The following is an 18,163-nucleotide window of genomic DNA, read 5'->3' on the forward strand; positions in this document are numbered from 1 at the left end:
ATCATACACCCGGCGCAGTGTGGCGCAAGGCGCGGCGCAGTAGTCTTTTGCTAGTTTCAGCTTGGCACAAGAGTCGTTTTGAGGCGTTGCTCTACGCTGTTTAAATAGCAAATGCATTAGCGCTCATGTGTGCGCCCATTGGCGTTCTGGTCTAAAAAGGAAGGTGTTCTGAGGCGGACCGCTGGCGCGTTGCTATTTTGAGAATCTATAATAGATTTTTCATTAGACCAAAACTAACCCGGTCTAAACTCCAGCACAGAGTTGCGCCTCGCTTACACACTGCATAATACACACAAGATGTAGAGCAATACGCAAATATCTCTACATATGAAAAATTTTAAATATTAAGGATATATATAGAATATAATAAGAATAGATATAGGATATAAATATAAAGGATTAAAATATTACAAAACATATTATTTTCTAGCCTACATGAAAATGAAAAATCACTGCTTTTATGTCTTTTTCATCTCGGGAGGCTTTTTCAGTTCATTCATAACAATTTGCTTTTGTATAATGTTATTATTATTAGCAGTATTATTTATTATATCCATATTTATATTTGTTTTATTAAAAACAAGCTTAGATTTGCCCACCTGTCAGGTTTTAGACCATATGGGGCATGGCAGGTGTATTTGGAAATAACTCAGTATTTTGAGCACACTTGGTCATTATTGTTCATTTATTCGTTTGCTGAAAATTAGAACTGAATTTAGAAATAGTTTTGAAACGAATATTTGCGCTTAACAAACACAATTAATTATTTATAGACTAATTGATGACTGTGCGTAAAGGTTTCCCTATCCAAGAGCGAAAGTGAAAGTAGATCCATTATCTCTCATTCTCACGCAGTAGATGCTCTGTTTAACAGTTTTCTGTTAAAAAACTGTTAACTGTTTGCTTGTGAAATGCTCATTTTTTTCACTTAGACTTACTTTGTGTCCTGTAAATAGCGAATGCGCACTTGGCGCGACACAGCTGGCTCTTAAAGGGAATGGGAGATGAGACTCTGATTGGTTTTATTCTCAAAACACACCTATAACTCATTAAGAAAATAAACTCAACCCTTTTACACCATGCGCCACGGCGCAAAGCGGATTTTCCCGTCCGTAAATTTGCAAAAACGCGTTCCGACACACCCTGAAAGCGTTTGCGCCCTGCGTTTTGCGCTCTGCGCATGGACCGTCAAAATAGGGCGCTTAGTATTTCAGCATCTCTCCGTAATCCAAAAGAAGCAACAGGTTTGTGGAACACACACTGTAAAATATTACCTCTTAATTAACAGTTTGTGTATTTCATGATTCACAAGTGTTTTCTGGTTATTTACGGTTGTGAATTGCATTATGGGATGTTGATCTCTGCTCTGTCCATTACTGATGTTGAAAATTCAACTCTACAGTTTAACTAAGGCCCCGTTTACACTGCCAGTTAAATGTGACCCTATTCCGATTCGAAACTGGACTGACTCAACTTTAATCTACTAGAACTTCTATGTAGACACAATCTACATTGTAAAAGCACTTTAGACATGAACGTGAATTAAATTGACTAGTGGAGCAACAATAATTAACTCAAAAGTCTAGATCAGGGGTGTCCAAACCCGGTCCTGGAGGGCCAGTGTCCTACTTATTTTAGTTCCAACCCCATATATACACACCTGAACAGGTTAATCAAGCTCTTTCTAGATACTAGAAACCTCCAGCAAAGCATGTTAAAGTAAGTTAGAGCTAAACTATGCAGGAGAGTGGCCCACCAGCACGGAGTTTGGACACGCCTGGTCTAGATGGTCAATGCTTGGTAAAAGGGTTGAACGATTTGCTCAGTTGGGGAATCTCTCTGCAGTTGTTTTTAAAGTTTAACATTATTGACCTTTTTCACAGAAAGCTACAGGAAGCCTTAATGCCCTTTCACAATGAGCATGATTAAACCATGCTAATGCACAACTCTCAAAAGATCCCCATTGACCAATTCAACCCAGGCGACAATCAAATAAAATGCGGCGACAAAGTGATTTACTTTATTACGAGTCTGCATATTTGTTTCTCCCATGCAATATATCAAGCAATGAAGTTACAGAGAAAATGGAAACTGTGTTTAGAGATTCAGTGTGTTTCTGCACAGCAAAAAATGTGTTTCTTCTGTTTCTGGTCCAAATATCGAAAAACATTTTAAATCAAGAAGCCTTTTCTAGACAAGCACAAAAATACTGTCGTGGTTTCAGAAATAATGTGTGAAAATTAAGTGAGTTTTTTCTTAATACAAGCTAAACTTTCTTCCAATAGAGGAATTACCAACCAACGTCACAGGTTCAACCGTGCATAGCAGCTGCAAAAAACGACAGTTTGCAATAGCAAACATGTCGTGTTGTGCGGTAGGATGCCAAATTCGATTTCCAAATCGAAAGATTTCCAAAAATAGAAAACTTAAATTTTACCGTACACCACACTGCTTTAATGCCAACTGCAGACGTCTTTGGCTAACAGCCATCATAAGAGCCGAATAGAGTGAGGACCTAATTAAAAATGCTGGACTCTGCAGTTCTCATTTCATATCAGGTAAGTTCACGCTAAGCTGAATAATACACTGGTTTTTGATTGCAGCAATGATTTCAGCAAAAACAATTAATTATTTAATTAATGAATTAAACTGCAGACACTGAATGCTTAGAATGAAATATAAACATGTACTGTATGTTCAAATATTCTGCCGAATAGGTGCAGTTCGCTGTCAGAATGCAGTTGTTTTGCTTGTTGATGATTACCCAGGCCTTGTATAGCTCCGTCTTTTTTCCTTGTCTTTGGCTAGGCAGAACATCGGTTTTTAGCACTGCGAAGTTTTAAATCTGGTAATCATGGATCATTATTTCTTGCACATAAACACACAGAACAACATTGTTGCAGCTTTTAGTTGGTCAATGGCACGGCCTATTTCAGTTCTTCATAATTCAACAATTCGCCTTAACACACTTCTATTATAGACCAGCACACCTATGTCCTATGTCCGAGTCCACAAAGTGGTGCAAATGGATTTGCCATTCAAACAACGTGGCGCAAACTGTGAAAATTAAGAGTTGCGTTGGTCTGAAAATAGCAACAAGATACCAAACACGTCTTGTGTCTATTGCTCTAGGTCAGTGGTTCTCAAACTTTTTTCACCAAGTACCACCTAAGAAAAAATTGGTCTCTCCAAGTACCACCATAATGACCAGTATTGAAATAAAGCAGTGAAGTTGGCCATATTAAGCAGCTACTGCACTCCACAGTTCAAAAACAAGTCATATTCATACAATTTTTTTATATATTTTAAAATATATGTTGCATGTACATATGACGTATGTGTAAAACTTTTTGAAATCGAAACATTAACTTGCATGTAGATTGCTAGGGAACCTGTTTTTCTCAGAGGATGTCAAGCTGACAGAACATTGCTGCACTCTAATATGAGTTCTATTTATGGAGAAAATTAAGAAGCACTGCAGTGTTTGGGTGTTCTGTGTTTGAGATAAATTAGTCTAATGAAGTTATATTCTATATAAAATATGAAGCTGATCAGTTGATTTTTGTCATGTGACTCGTGGTGCGGCATTCTAAAAAGTTAAGACGTTTTCAACTAGGTATGCCTGGAATACGCAAGCGCATTGTGCTGCAGTTCTTTCTCATTTTTCTAACCTGTGGGTTAAATTTTGACGCTCTAGTGACCGAGATGTCACAAAGAATACAGTAATTTTTAAAAATTGTATTGATTAATTTCTTTCATTACTCAGTGATTCCTCCGCGTACCAGTAGAAATAAGCCCGCGCACCACTAGTGGTACATGTACCACAGTTTGAGAACCACTGCTCTAGGTGAATGATAGGGCCTAAAGCGTTTCATCACTTCCTGAGTCGAAAAGTATTCAAATACAGTCCCTGAATGATAATAATATAAATAATTTATTTAAAGGTTTAGGTCACAAGTGATACAATTTCTTATACCTGAAAGTTTTTAAAAACATTATATAATCACAATCATTCAAAACACATGCAAATGATGAACTATAATACTACCTCAACACCCATATCCTGTGAAGTGACTAATGATCCCATTACGATATTCATGCTGAAACGATATATTGTGCAGCCCTACTGCGGAACATGTTTTCTGGCAGAATAACAAGTTTAAAGAAATTCTACTTTCACACGCAGTGTTGCTCATCACTGTTAGTTTCACAGGATCAATCAGAAGAGTCTGGAAGTGGGACCAGCGTTTCAAGTTTCTGTATACAGGAACACAGTAGATGTGTCTGGATGCCCAAGTGCTTTATGTTATAGGGCTTAAAGATATCTGTAAGCAAATGCGCTCCAAAACAGGGACAGAATTTATTTAGGGGGGAGGGGGGGCTACTATACGTCCAGCCCTGTCTTCACGTTTCAGTTTAGATCATGCATACAAGAAAAACAATGCACATGTCAATGCACAGTTGAAAAATCGGACCTTCAAGTATGTAAAAACATTGAGAGTCAAATCTCTTCAATCAATAAGGAGAACTTATAGGTGTTAATCAGCACTTTTACTGCAGTCGGTTACGGAGTAAGTCTGAGAGTGGTAATTACACTCGTCTGAACTTGTGCTTCGGTGAAATGAAATGCCACTTGTTCCTAGACTAATGCATTCACGGGTTCAACTGGACAGAAATACCTCTTTAAGAAGAACAACTTACCTGTGATACACTGAAACTGACCATCATCTCGCTGGATTGTAAAGGCCTCTCCTGGGTTTACCTGCACCAAGATTACCTGAAGAAGACAAGAAAAGTCCATTTAGCTCAGTCCTCAAGGAAACATTCTCTTGCTCTATAAAATGACCTACAACGCTCTAATGACAGCCAACATCGCTGAATACAGATAAACTGTATTGATTTGAACGACCCAACCTAAAAGGGCTTGATGACAAAAAAAAAAAAAAAATGTAAGGCTAAACTTCCTGCTGCCTTCATCTAACATCAGCTCTCCACATGGCACGGTTTAATTCTAACTAGAATATTAAGCGAAAAAGAGATGGTTATTCAGTAACAGGGGTGTCACGATTTCGATTTTTAATCGAAATCGATCGAAATTTATGCTCAATTTCGATTATCGAATCAAAAAATAGAATTGTCGATGCTGCCACGCCCCCATGTCACGTCAGCTTGGCTTGCCAAGCGGGAAAGTAACAGGCTTGTTGAAGTGCTTGTCAAACTGCAGAAGCAGGAGACCCGTCGACAGAGCTTAAACCCTCTCCTCTTTCAATGAAGTCGCCGGTGTGGAAGCATTTTGGATTTCCAGTGAGTTATGTTGACAACGTTTGTGTTGTCGATAAAAAAACACAGTTTTGCAAGCTCTGCTATGTACGTATTACGTATGGTTCGTCCGATAGACAACATCGGCATCGCGATCCTTCGCCCGCACCCGTTGCAAATCCGCTGGCGAAAAGTATGAACAGAGAAGGGTCTCATGACCTTAAGGTTAACTTCACACCTTTCTCCAAATTTCAGGTGGTAAAATATTGACACTTAGGTTTGACCAAATAACCAGAGAAGGCTCTCCGGACCTTAAGGTTAACTTTCTCCAAATTTCAGGGGGTAGAATATTGACTCTAGATAATCATGCTGACACTACAAACCTCAAATTAGTGCTTTGCAATCAGAAATAATGTGCAACTAGCTGAGAGAGGAGGTGGGCCTGATCAACTCACACTTCTCTCTTACCTATTAGGCCGACCTTTGGCCAGCACCCAAATTTTGACTATAAAGGTGAGGGTTTCTTGCTGAAACATTGGAAGCTCAGCCGTGGGATAAGCGCGCTTCGCCGGGCATTCTCGGACACACGTGTTGGTTTTCCAATGTGACTGCAACGGGCTCCCCAGTCTTTGAAGAGGAAAATGATGGCACAACTCTGAGGTTGTATATACTTGTATCAAATTGCTTGAAGTTTTCATTATCTGTCTTTTATTCATGTAACCTCATCTTTATTTCGCATTAGAAGCCTTTTATGCAATCTTGTTGTATTTCGATTAATGATGTTCATGAGTATGATTCATGATTATTGAATATTATTGTGATAATTGATATCAGCTGTGTGTACCAGCAATAAACAGTTGCATTGCTTGATTAGTATGGTGTATGGACCATTATTGGTGCCTTCTCTTGTCGATTAGCACCACGCTTGTCTCACTTGCATAAACACAAACCATACTAAAACCTTTTTGGTATGCTGAAACATTTTACATACTAAAATTTGGGGCATACTAAAACAAATGTCTACACAACACAATTTAACCCTACACAAGGACTTGCCTAAATACCCGAACTTGACTAATTAACCTAGTTAAGCCTTTAAATGCCACTTAAAGCTGAATACTAGTGTCTTGAAGACTATCTAGTCAAATATTATGTGCTGTCATCATGGCAAAGAGAAAATAAATCAGTTATTAGAAATGAGCTAATAAAACTATTATGTTTAGGAGTACGTTGAAAACATTTCTGTAAAACAGAAATTAGAGAAAATAAACAGGGGGCTAATAATTTAGGAGGGGTAATAATTCAGACTTCAATGTAGATGACATATTGTTAAACTATACAATCCACTGAAAACACCCCCAACTACAACAGTCTTGGGGGAAAAACACCACCAAAATCAATACATGGCAAAGAAGTGCAAAGCAGGAGTCCAGAGTTCAATAGATCGCATGCAAATCACTGACATTAGATCACTCAAGGATCTTGAATGATGATTGAGAGGACAACATCACTGGCTGTGACGTCCATACCCACGTCATTCTCACGGGTCTGAAATGAGATGGAGGGGCCGGTTCAGTGCTCATCAGAGTACCACTTGTTCCATGAAATCGCTCTGAGTCAGTTTTCCATTGAGCTTTTGTTAGGGCACTATTGATGACACATCTGTCTCGGAGACGAGAGGGAGCGCGGATCTATTTCGGTAGAGCAGGGGTCCTGATCTGAAAGCCTCCAGCAGGAAGTTATTTGACTGGCTGATTTTAAAACGTATGCCACCTCGTTCAGCTCCCTACAGCCTTTCAGCTAAAGGGCTTGATGAATGTGGCTTCCTCGTGTGAGGATATTGGAACGGGGTGAGTCACATCAAAAGGTGTGGATGAACTGTGATGAATGTCATACTGAGACTGAGAAACGCACTTCACCAGGTTGAACGATCAAAGAAAGTTTAAGAGCGTCACATTTAAAATCAGCTCAAAAAGAAAAGAAGGAAAAAATACAACACGAGATACAAGTGGTTTAAAGGGTATTTTGCTGTTCTATCATCGGTTTAAATCCAGTGCAAATGTGTTGAAATGGCAAAACAATAAATAAATCAAGCAAAAATAGTTCAAATCATGTGTCAGGCCAAAAGCAACAGGAACACATGGCTCACGCCTCAGCTAAGGGTTAAGAACTGACAGTCCTTCCGGAGGTGAAAACCCACTGAACGAAAGGATCTCGACCTCAATCACAAATCAACAGCTTCTGCCTATCTCATTCTGATCTAAGAACCAAGAGTTTCAGTATGAAAAACTCTAAAAATTAATAATTATCTAGATAATGAACAAATAACAAAGCTCTTGAGCTACCAAGAAGGACAGCAGAGTTTCTGTTTATAAGATGCAAAGTAATGTGTGCTGATGCCTCATTTGTAGAAAATCACATTATTTTGTTCATAAATCTTACTTTCATTATATACAGCTACTTGGCTATTTCCTAGTTCCTCTGAAAGGCACACTCTCAAGAAGCTCTGATTGGTCCGGTAACAATGCACTGAGATTCGCGGATTGTCATTTCCCTACAAGTACGCGCTTTTGCACTGTGTAAACAGTCCATTCAGAGAAGCTTGCATTTTAAAGACAATTCATTTACCTCAGACTTTCATTGGAAGAAAAACAGGAGTACTCATGGCTTGTTTCCCATGACATCTTGATTGAATCAACAAGAAAAAAAAAAAAGTAAAAATCATCAAAATGGGATTCGTTATTGTCTCGTTGGCACAACCAATCAGTTCCCACATCGGAACTATTTGTGAAGTACAACCAATTTTCCTTTTGGCAAACGTATCCACTCACAAACAGCCTCTAGCTGCTGCAATAGCATAAAATCCTCCTAATATTTTGATCATAATATCACAAATTGAACCAATTTTGGAAATAGGGAGGGCTGTATAGCCAATTGGCTTATCATGAACATCACAGTCAGAGTGCACGTCCCCAATACATTCAGAATTGGCACATATTTAGGATCTTAATAATATTATTTGAGCCATCATTTGGGACAATTTCCAAAAATACTATTCTGATTTAATGGGGTTTTACAACATGGCTCACGCCTCAGCTGAGGGTTAAGTACTGACAGTCCGTCGGCGCCAATAGCCTACTAGTTAATGCGTCGACATATAGTAACCAGGTGCTTGCGGCGACCCGAGTTCGATTCCTGGCTCAAGGTCCTTTGCCGATCCTTTTCCTCTCTCATCTCCCCATGCTTTTCTGTCTGTAAATCTCCACTGTCCTATCAATAAAGGTGAAAACCCCTATAAAAATGATTATTAAAAGAATAAAGAACTGACAGTCCATCCGGAGGTGCAAACCCACTGAACGAAAGGATCTCGACCTCAACCACAAATCAACAGCTTCCGCCAATCTCTTTCTGACCTAAGAACCAAGAGTTTCAGTATGAAAAACTCTAGAAAAAAACACTTATCTAGATAATAAACAAATAACAAAGCTCTTGAGCTACCAAGAAGGACAGCAGTGTTTCTAACAGCTTGCATTTTAAAGACAATTCATTTACCTCACACTTCCATTGGAAAAAAACAGGAGTACTCATGGCTAGTTTTCCATAACATTTTGATTGAATCAACAAGAAAAGAAAAATCATTAAAATGGGATTCGTTATTGTCTCGTTGGCACAACCAATCAGTTCCCACATCGGAACTATTTGTGAAGTACAACCAATTTCCCTTTTGGCAAACGTATCCACTCACAAACAGCCTCTAGCTGCTGCAATAACATAAAATCCTCCTGATATTTTAATCATAATATCACAAATTGAACCAATTTTGGAAATAGGAAGGGCTGTATAGCCAATTGGCTTATCATGAACATCACAGTCAGAGTGCACGTCCCCAACACATTCAGAATTGGCACATATTTAGGATCTTAATAATATTATTTGAGTCATCATTTGGGACAATTTCCAAAAATACTATTCTGATTTAATGGGGTCTTACAACATGGCTCACGCCTCAGCTAAGGGTTAAGTACTGACAGTCCGTCGGCGCCAATAGCCTACTAGTTAATGCGTCGACATATAGTAACCAGGTGCTCGCGGCGACCCGAGTTCGATTCCTGGCTCAAGGTCCTTTGCCGATCCTTTTCCTCTCTCATCTCCCCATGCTTTTCTGTCTGTAAATCTCCACTGTCCTATCAATAAAGGTGAAAACCCCTATAAAAATGATTATTAAAAGAATAAAGAACTGACAGTCCATCCGGAGGTGCGAACCCACTGAACGAAAGGATCTCGACCTCAACCACAAATCAACAGCTTCCGCCAATCTCATTCTGATCCAAGAACCAAGAGTTTCAGTATGAAAAACCCAAGAAAAGAACACTTATCTAGATAATAAACAAAAAACAAAGCTCTTGAGCTACCAAGAAGCACAGCAGAGGTTCTAACAGCTTGCATTTTAAAGACAATACATCTATCAGCGAGGACAATTCATTTACCTCAGACTTCCATTGGAAGAAAAACAGGAGTACTCATGGCTTGTTTTTCATGACATTTTGATTGAATCAACAAGAAAAATGTTTTTAAAATAATCAAAATGGGATTCGTTATTGTCTTGGTGGCACAACCAATTAGTTCCCACATCTGATTTAATTGGGAAGTACAACCAATTTCCCGTTTGGCAAAACGTATCCTCACAAACAGCCTCTAGCTTGATCATAATATCCCAAATTGAACCAATTTTGGAAATAGGGAGGGCTGTATAGCCAATTGGCTTATCATGAACATCACAGTCAGAGCGCACGTCTCCAATACATTCAGAATTGACACATATTTAGGATCTTAATAATATTATTCGAGCCATCATTTAGGACAATTTCCAAAAATACTATTTTGATTTTGATTCAATGGGTTTTTACAACAGGAACACATGGCTCACGCCTCAGCTGAGGGTTAGGAAACTGACAGTCCTTCCGGAGGTGAAAACCCACTGAGCGAAAGGATCTCCACCTCAACCACAAATCAACAGCTTCCGCCTATCTCATTCTGATCTAAGAACCAAGAGTTTCAGTATGAAAAACTCAAGAAAAGAACACTTATCTAGATAATAAACAAATAACAAAGCTCTTGAGCTACCAAGAAGCACAGCAGTGTTTCTAACAGCTTGCATTTCAAAGACAATAAATCTATCAGCGAGGAGAATTCATTTACCTCAGACTTCTGGTGGAAGTCGCAGTTATATCGCCTGAACTCCCATGGCTTGGGGCTCCAACTGCGGGTCTCCCCTAACACAGCCATCCTCTGTACTTCCGTCTCACTCTCTGTTCCCATTCATGAGTGCCACCGAGACACACCAGCTATCCCTTGACTGCTGCACACTCACTCACTCGCTCACTCACTCGAGTGTGTTCTCGCTCAGCCACATGCGCAGCAGAGAAGAGCGATGCATGAGCAACAGCACACGCAACGATGGGGGTGGCCGAGGGAGGTCTTATTGAATTAGGTTCAAGCGGCTACATGCTGTTGTGTATGTATGCGAGCCCCCGATCACTCGTTTCACTGTGACTTGCTCACTCCTTTGTTCTGCAACACAGCTGGTTATCTGTCGCTGACACTAGTCTGCATTATTGACACATTCTCCAGGTCCCTTAGCCAGCATGCATCACACACGAGAGAAAAGACTGAATCTTCACTTACGGTAGCCCGCATTTCCCTCTCATCCAGCTGCTTCAACAGGCTGGCCGAGAATTTAAGGTATCTGGTACTCTATGCTCCGGGGGTGCGAGCCACCCTTCTCCAGCTTCACTCATGAGATTGGACGATGTGTTCGACACATGGGGGCCCGTGTGAACTCTTCACCCTCCTAAATCGGTAAGAGGACAGAGGTCTGGCTTAGCTGGAAGCCGTTCACAACGTAACAGGAACGAAGCCCATGTTTGCGTTCTCTTTTTTAATCTCTGCTCCTGCTCTCTCTCTCTCTGCAGTAGATGGATGACTCTCTCTCTTTCTCTCTCTCTTTCTGGCTCCAACTCTGCCTCGCCACCACCGCCAGTCTCCACGGCAACCCCTTCAACAAATAAGCCCTGGCGATGTCCGCAGCGCGCCACCAATGAGGAGGACAGCTAATCGCCCGTGTTCCGCTCACAGGGGGAGGAGAAGGAGGAAGGCTATGGATGAGTGGACGCAATTGCTCTTTCCTGCGACGGTTTGTAATTCTCACCTCTCCCTAGGTGCCATACCGGCATTGACTCGTGACTGTTCTGTGGCAAACACATAGGTGCTAAAATGAGAAAACACGAATGTTGTCCACATTTCAGGTAGTGCCAAGGACAGGACTGGCATTGGTCCAGAAAGTCCTCAAGTTTTCCTTTGTTCTACATTTTGGTTTGGTGACGACAACAGTGAGGAGGCACAGAGCAACACAAGCTCATTCACCGACAGACACTCACGCACATCCTCCCTCCCCCTGCTATCAGTCTTCTGTCTGTTCTCCATTCACAGAGAGAGAGACGCTGCTTCTATTAATACCGTGATCGATGTGCAAGGATGGGAAGTTGAGGTAGTGTAACAGCTTCTCTCATGTGCACCTCAGTCCTCACCTCTATTACAGCACTGTTTTGGTCCCTTTCGATGTAACAGACAGAATCGAAGAGACGTGTGAAAGGATGATACATAAATAGGATTGACAGATCCCTGTATGATATGAACCTAGCCGTTTTCCATTTGAAAATGATCAATTACGCCTGTCCTTGACAGAGAAGAACGCAAAAATATGTTTCTTTGACATATTTCTGACTGGAGAAAACATGCAAGAGACCTTTCTTTTATGACAGGAATGCCTGAAGGCAGCTCACAGTCTTCTATCAAGCACTGATCCAAAAACATGGTCCTGTACTTTAAGTTCTACACCAGACTCATCCAATAGTGGAATCACTTTCCTTAATGTGATGAGAAAAAATTCAACACAAGCATGAGCAACTGCATAATTGATGGGGTTTCTTTAAATGTGTAATCAGTCAGGAAATCATTAGCCAAGAAATCCTTTGTTTAGATGTTTCTCTTAGGGCCCATTTCCAACTGAGTGGTACTGTTTGGTACGGGTCACCGTTATCAGGCTTGCGTTTCCACTGCTTAAAAGGTACCAATGGTATTCTTTTGGTGGGCGTGGTGTACGTCAAAGTTTCAGTCAACGTCATTCTCGCTCAACAACAAAAAGTCAAAGTAAAGCTGTATGGGTCATACGAGAAGCACTTCTCATAAAAGAGATGCTTTATACACTAGGGGTGTCACGATTTCGATTTTTAATCGAGATCGATCGAAATTTATGCTCAACTTTGATTATCGAATCAAAAAATAGAATTGTCGATGCTGCCACGCCCCATGTCTCGTCAGCTTGGCTTGCCAAGCGGGAAAGTAACAGGCTTGTTGAAGTGCTTGTTAAACTGCAAACGCAGGAGACCCGTCGACAGAGCTTAAACCCTCTCCTCTTTCAATGAAGTCGCCGGTGTGTAAGCATTTTGGATTTCCAGCTAGTTATGTTGACAACGTTCGTGTTGTCGACAAAAAAACACAGTTTGCAAGCTCTGCTATGTACGTATTACGGTTGGGATGATAGACGATGGGCGCATCGCGATCCTCCGCCCCGCACACGTTGCAAATCCGCTCGTGAAAAATACACACTCAGGCCCTGTTTACACTAATATGTCTTTGTTTTTAAATGCCATTTTAGAACGACAACGATTTGACATCCACAGTGGCGTGTAGCATTTCTGAGCAGCCCTCCTTCCTCTCTACCTCTGAAAACGCACATCACGTGACCACACACACTCATTCACACACAGACACAGACGCACACACAGACAGCGGGTCAAGGCAGTCAGCGGGTCAGTAGACTGCTTCCATCTTTTACTTTCACACAAGTACTTTGTCATTTTAGCGAACACCTCAGATACTGTTGGTTGGTTCCTGTTGGTTGTGCGTCTTTTTTACCGACGCCATTATAACGACACAGATCACTGCCTATTCATGAGTCCTGCAGAAAAAAGTGATTGACAGGTTGTAATTATGTGTGTATCTTGCCTTGATTCATTTACTGTATGATTTGTTTATGGATAAAACAAAGACCATGCAGGTCAGGTAGTTTAAACGGTAGGCTACAAATAATTAATTCGTTATTAATTAATTAATTATTCATAATCGAAAAATCGAAAATGTAATCGAATCGAGCATTGAGGATCGTGACACCCTTATTAAACACATAAAAAACTTGTGCATTAATGTTAATTACTAACCTATGTATGAACATAATTTGATTTTGAATTTGAACTGCAGATCAATGATAAAAATAGCTTACTGTAACGTCTGCAGTTATATGAAATGAACAAATGCAACATATATGAACACATACAAACCTGTACAGTCTCAAATTTGTTACCAATTACAGAAAAACTACTCACAGCCTACATTTAGTCCTTATTTGAGTTCAAAAACAACACGCAACATACAGCCTACTGTCAGTGCAAACCTTTTATCTGTCTTTACTCTTCACCAGCACATGTGACCGAGAGGTTATTATAATAGTTAAACATGGCAGTTTGCTCATGTTTTAGGTTGCCAAGAGGTACAGTATGGTACGGGTCAATACGGGCCACCTTTATCAGGCTTGCGTTTCCACTGCCAAAAAGGGTTCCCTTTATTAAAATCCAAAGAATTTTAACTCAGGTAAATTTCTCTAATTTAATGTCCGTTATTTTACTTTTTCTTTTCTTTTTTCCGCACTCCAGCTGCCGGAAATAAAATGTAAAATTACAGATTTTTTTTCAGTGTACAGTCATATACCTTTCATATGTGTCTTTAATCTTCACCAGCACATGTAACCTCTTGTTAGGAAGTAATACCGTCATTCCCAGTTGATAATAGTCTACAAGGTGATGATAATAGGTAAACATGGCAGTTTGTTCATGTTTTAGGCTGCAGAAGCATCATTTGCTGCTGTTTTTTCCGGCTTCTCATTTGTATTTTCGCACTTCACTCTCGCGTTTGTCTCATTTTGACAGGATTGGATAACAGAACGCTTCAATGATCATGCGCATGTTATTAATATGAGCTCAAAAAGTTTATTTCAAATATATACACGCAGCGAGCTCTCTTGAGAACGAGAAACTGCTCGCGCTTTAGACAGGCTCGTAAGACAACAACAGGATACAACAGAATTTCGTTTGAGCTCAGGTTGACCATGGCTTGTTATTAATTGCATATATTATTATGGTGTAATGGTTCGGCTGTGTTTTTAAAAATGGGGCTTCCTTTGTTTTCATATTCCTGCTTCTGCGAGTGACGCATCTCTGTAAACCAATAGCATTCAGCAGCACATCGAGCTCCACCTTGTGGTACCCTTTGCAAAGGGTGACCAAAAAGTGGTATAGTACGGTTCGCTTTTAGGTACCATATGACAGGATAAACGGCAATAAAAGCATACCGAAAAATACCGTACCACTCAGTGGAAACAGGCCATTTTAGGTACCTTTTAACAGTGGAAACAGCCATAAAAGCATGCCGAACCATACCCTACCATGCCACTCAGTGGAAACGGGCCAATTTAAGCACCTTTTGACAGTGGAAATAGCCAAAAAATCGTACTGAACCATACTGTACCGTACCAATCAGTGGAAATTCAATTTAGGTACCTTTTGACAGTGGAAACAGCTATGAAAGCGTACCGAACCATACCGTACCATATCACTCAATGGAAACGGCGTGTTTTGGGTACCTTTTGAGAGTCAAAACGCCCATGAAAGCATCCCGAACTATATTGTACAATACCACTGAGTGGAAACAGTAGGGGTGTCAAAATGTAATGTTTCTTCGGTGCCCCGCGATGCAGATGCGTGACAATTCGGTATCGGTTCAGTAATAATCATAATCGGTTATTATGTAGTGCTGTCATTTATCTCATCTGCGCTCTGTCGCGACTCGCGAGGGAGGCGAGCACGGGTATTTACAACGCTCCAATGACTTAAAACTGTGCACAATTTGATTGCGTGTGTGTTTGCTGGATCAGTCTTTCGCAGACACACAGCAGAAGCCCCTATTTCACTGCGATTGAGAGAATGAAAGTACTTCATATCTTTCTTTCTTTCTCTCTCTCTCTCTCATACACACACACACACACACACACAAACACACACACACTGTGGCCCATTTGACCTGCTGGCATGATTTTTCTTCTCCTTTCGGCTGTTTTAAAGTGATTCTTTTGAATACAGAAACCGTGTCTATCATGGATCAGCTGTGATCGCCGCTGCCGCCTGCCGCTTATCGGTATCACTCATCTGTGAAGAGTGCAGCGCGCAAGAGCCAATCGCAATCATTTTTGTTGAGGGTATGATCAATCAAATTGGTGTAAGAGAACTAGACAAGGATCAGAAAGTGAGTGGGATATTTATATTTGTTTATTTTCATTGCTATAAATGCTGGTGTTGTTTAAAGGTACAGTTTGTATTTCTGACTGTTTGTATTAAATGACAAAATTGTATTAAAATAGTATATAAATATATTCATACATTTTGATACAAGAATTGCTGCTGTAAAGAAAATCTAAAACTGTGTATGAAAAGCACCGCCAATGCACCGAGATATCGAACTGAACCGAATCGATGGCATAATAATCGTAACCGAACCGTGAGACCAGTGTAGGTTCACAGGTCTAGGAAACAGGCCATTTTAGGTACCTTTTAACAGCGGAAACAGCCATAAAAGCATACCGAACCATATTGTACTGTACCACTCAGTAGAAACAGGCCATTTTAGCTACCTTTTGACAGTGGAAACAGCCATAAAAGTGTAACAACCCGTACCGTACCTCCATCTGACAAATATTCAGCAAAAAATGACAAAAAGCTTAAAACATAAATTAGAGCAGCTTGGAACATTACTATGATCCACTGTATCTTTGATAGTCCACACAAAACCTCTTTAAAGTGTCCATCTACGCATTTCGTCTCAGTACATGATCAAGCAAACTGGAAGCCAATTTCTTGACTATAAAACGGGGCAGTAAAATGTCAGAGATAAGAAACTTCACATCCAGGTGGCTGAGTGACAATGATTTGCACGAGCAAAGATTAGAAATGGGAACATTGTTGCTCTAATGCGTCATGGCCATGGTGAACTTGCTGGGTTTCGGCACAAGGCCATCAGGCAGGGGGAAGCGAGAGTGATTAGCAAACACAGCTACAGTGGTTAGCGCTGGCTTTATTACCCTGGAGATGGGCCAGCGGTGCCGTTGCGTTCATGGCTGTTAGCAACTGACGTCTGTGCTTCAACCGATGAGTCAGGGGCTCAGGTTCCTCACTATTTGTTCCTCTTTAATTGTTTACCGTGTGGCAACGTGGCACTGCAGCTGAGCCGGCATGAAACTGACGTTGAAAAGGAGCCCCTCGATGAGAGTGCCAAGCAAAAATGAGCAGGAATCATGGGCTCACATAGCCTCGGGTAAATTACTATAATGTCAAATCTGGCATAATGTCAAAGCTATTTTGCCGGTGGTTTCGATGGCAAACAAAATAGCTCAATATGGAGTCTGCTTTTTTTTTCCCCAATAACTTCTGCTCTCAGCATTAGTGCACGTAACACCACAATAACTGAATTTTGTCACATACAACCTTGCGCTATTGTTGCAAAGCAAGATTTCTGGCAAAAGATTCTTACGGTGGCACAGTGGGAAGTATTGATTTGCATAGCAAAGAGCCTCAGGACATCAATAACACTGATGGTTTCAGATTCTCTCAACAGAGTGCTTAATAAGAATGGTTGAATCTGTTGGTCCAATAAGACCTTTTGCAATTGGTGGCTATGTCCTCCTCCTGTCTAGCCTGATATGCCACACAGAGGCTTTCTCTAAGAACTGTCAGCTTGAATAAAGGTGTCATTGGGGAATGTGATGGTAATCAGCTGAAGTCATTGTTCAGTGAATCTGAAGAGTAATTACAGGTGGTTATCCATTGGCGAAGCTGTTCGAGGAGACAGCTTTAATAATGAAATACAACTCAAATAAAAGCTTGGATAAAAGCATTTGCTAAGCGATTAAATGCGATGTAAATGTAAAGCAGGAAAACACTTTCAAATGATAAAAAAAACTTGATCTCGAAGGTCCCAATCCCAATTCTATTTTTGTACCCTTACCCCTTGGCCCTTGATACAGAGTGTGTAGGGGAAGGGCTTTAAATTTTACCCCTAAAAATTGGGCCAGCACTACAACACCTGCACACGTCATCATATGCCATTGCGATCTCTTGCTTCATATGAGGTTGATGATCGAGACTGCTGTAGTTATTCCAGTTGCGTTATTCATTGGGATTTATATTCAGGAAATCGTTGAAGGCTACGATATTATGTTATCATAACCATATAACGTGGCAATAAGATCTTAACTGTACTGTGCACTTACACAGTGGCTATAATCATCTATGTAAACACACGAAAACAGCATTAGCATAATAGCAGACACTGAAAAAAGCTCATTCCCAGCCACTAGACATTACTGACAGGGTATTCCAGTGTCATCGAGTGTCAGAATGTTGTGGGCCTGCTGTACAGGAGTTATTATTATAGATTATTGATGGCGAAATTTAGCGTTTTTTATTTTATCGTTTTTTCAAAGCATGACGGTAAAACACAAACGCGGTTATGAATGTATTAAAATATGTTTGTTTGTTGTAAAAATTCATAATAATGACAAAAAAAAAATCTAATTTGTGGTTCTCCTACTGGGTGCAGCTATGCTGCCGTTGTGGCTGGTGTATTCTGGTGAAATTTTCTTACCTTTTTTTCGAGTGTGGTCCTGAAAAATCTCAGTTCGAAGGGCTATCTACCCCTGCCCATTAGGCCTACCCCTTTAAGCTAAAGGGAATTGGGA

The 18,163-nt window shown here is 40.5% G+C and overlaps 1 protein-coding gene and 1 long non-coding RNA gene across 10 annotated transcripts in view; one reads left to right on the forward strand and one right to left on the reverse strand.

The window, feature by feature from the left end:
* Nucleotides 1–18,163, reverse strand: part of fndc3a (fibronectin type III domain containing 3A) — a 143,376-nt gene that overhangs the window by 87,672 nt on the left and 37,541 nt on the right. For 4 of the 8 annotated variants that reach the window (XM_073924233.1, XM_073924230.1, XM_073924234.1 and 1 more), the window contains exon 3: nucleotides 4,702–4,777. In XM_073924233.1, the coding sequence (XP_073780334.1) occupies nucleotides 4,702–4,777 (76 nt within the window). Of the gene's footprint in view, nucleotides 1–4,701; nucleotides 4,778–10,458; nucleotides 10,664–10,944; nucleotides 11,269–18,163 lie in introns of those variants that run through there. The other 4 variants (XM_073924239.1, XM_073924236.1, XM_073924235.1 and 1 more) reach the window with 2 other exon arrangements.
* LOC141377988 (uncharacterized) overlaps nucleotides 10,686–18,163 on the forward strand; it is a 31,628-nt gene continuing 24,150 nt past the window's right edge. Inside the window, exons 1-3 of one of the 2 annotated variants that reach the window (XR_012391225.1) lie at nucleotides 10,686–11,118; nucleotides 11,232–11,452; nucleotides 11,565–17,192. This is a non-coding gene — a long non-coding RNA (uncharacterized lncRNA). Of the gene's footprint in view, nucleotides 11,119–11,231; nucleotides 11,453–11,564; nucleotides 17,193–18,163 lie in introns of those variants that run through there. The other variant, XR_012391226.1, reaches the window with a different exon arrangement.

This window comes from Danio rerio, chromosome 15 (assembly GCF_049306965.1).
Source record: "Danio rerio strain Tuebingen ecotype United States chromosome 15, GRCz12tu, whole genome shotgun sequence".
NCBI classification, from domain to species: Eukaryota; Metazoa; Chordata; class Actinopteri; order Cypriniformes; family Danionidae; genus Danio; species Danio rerio.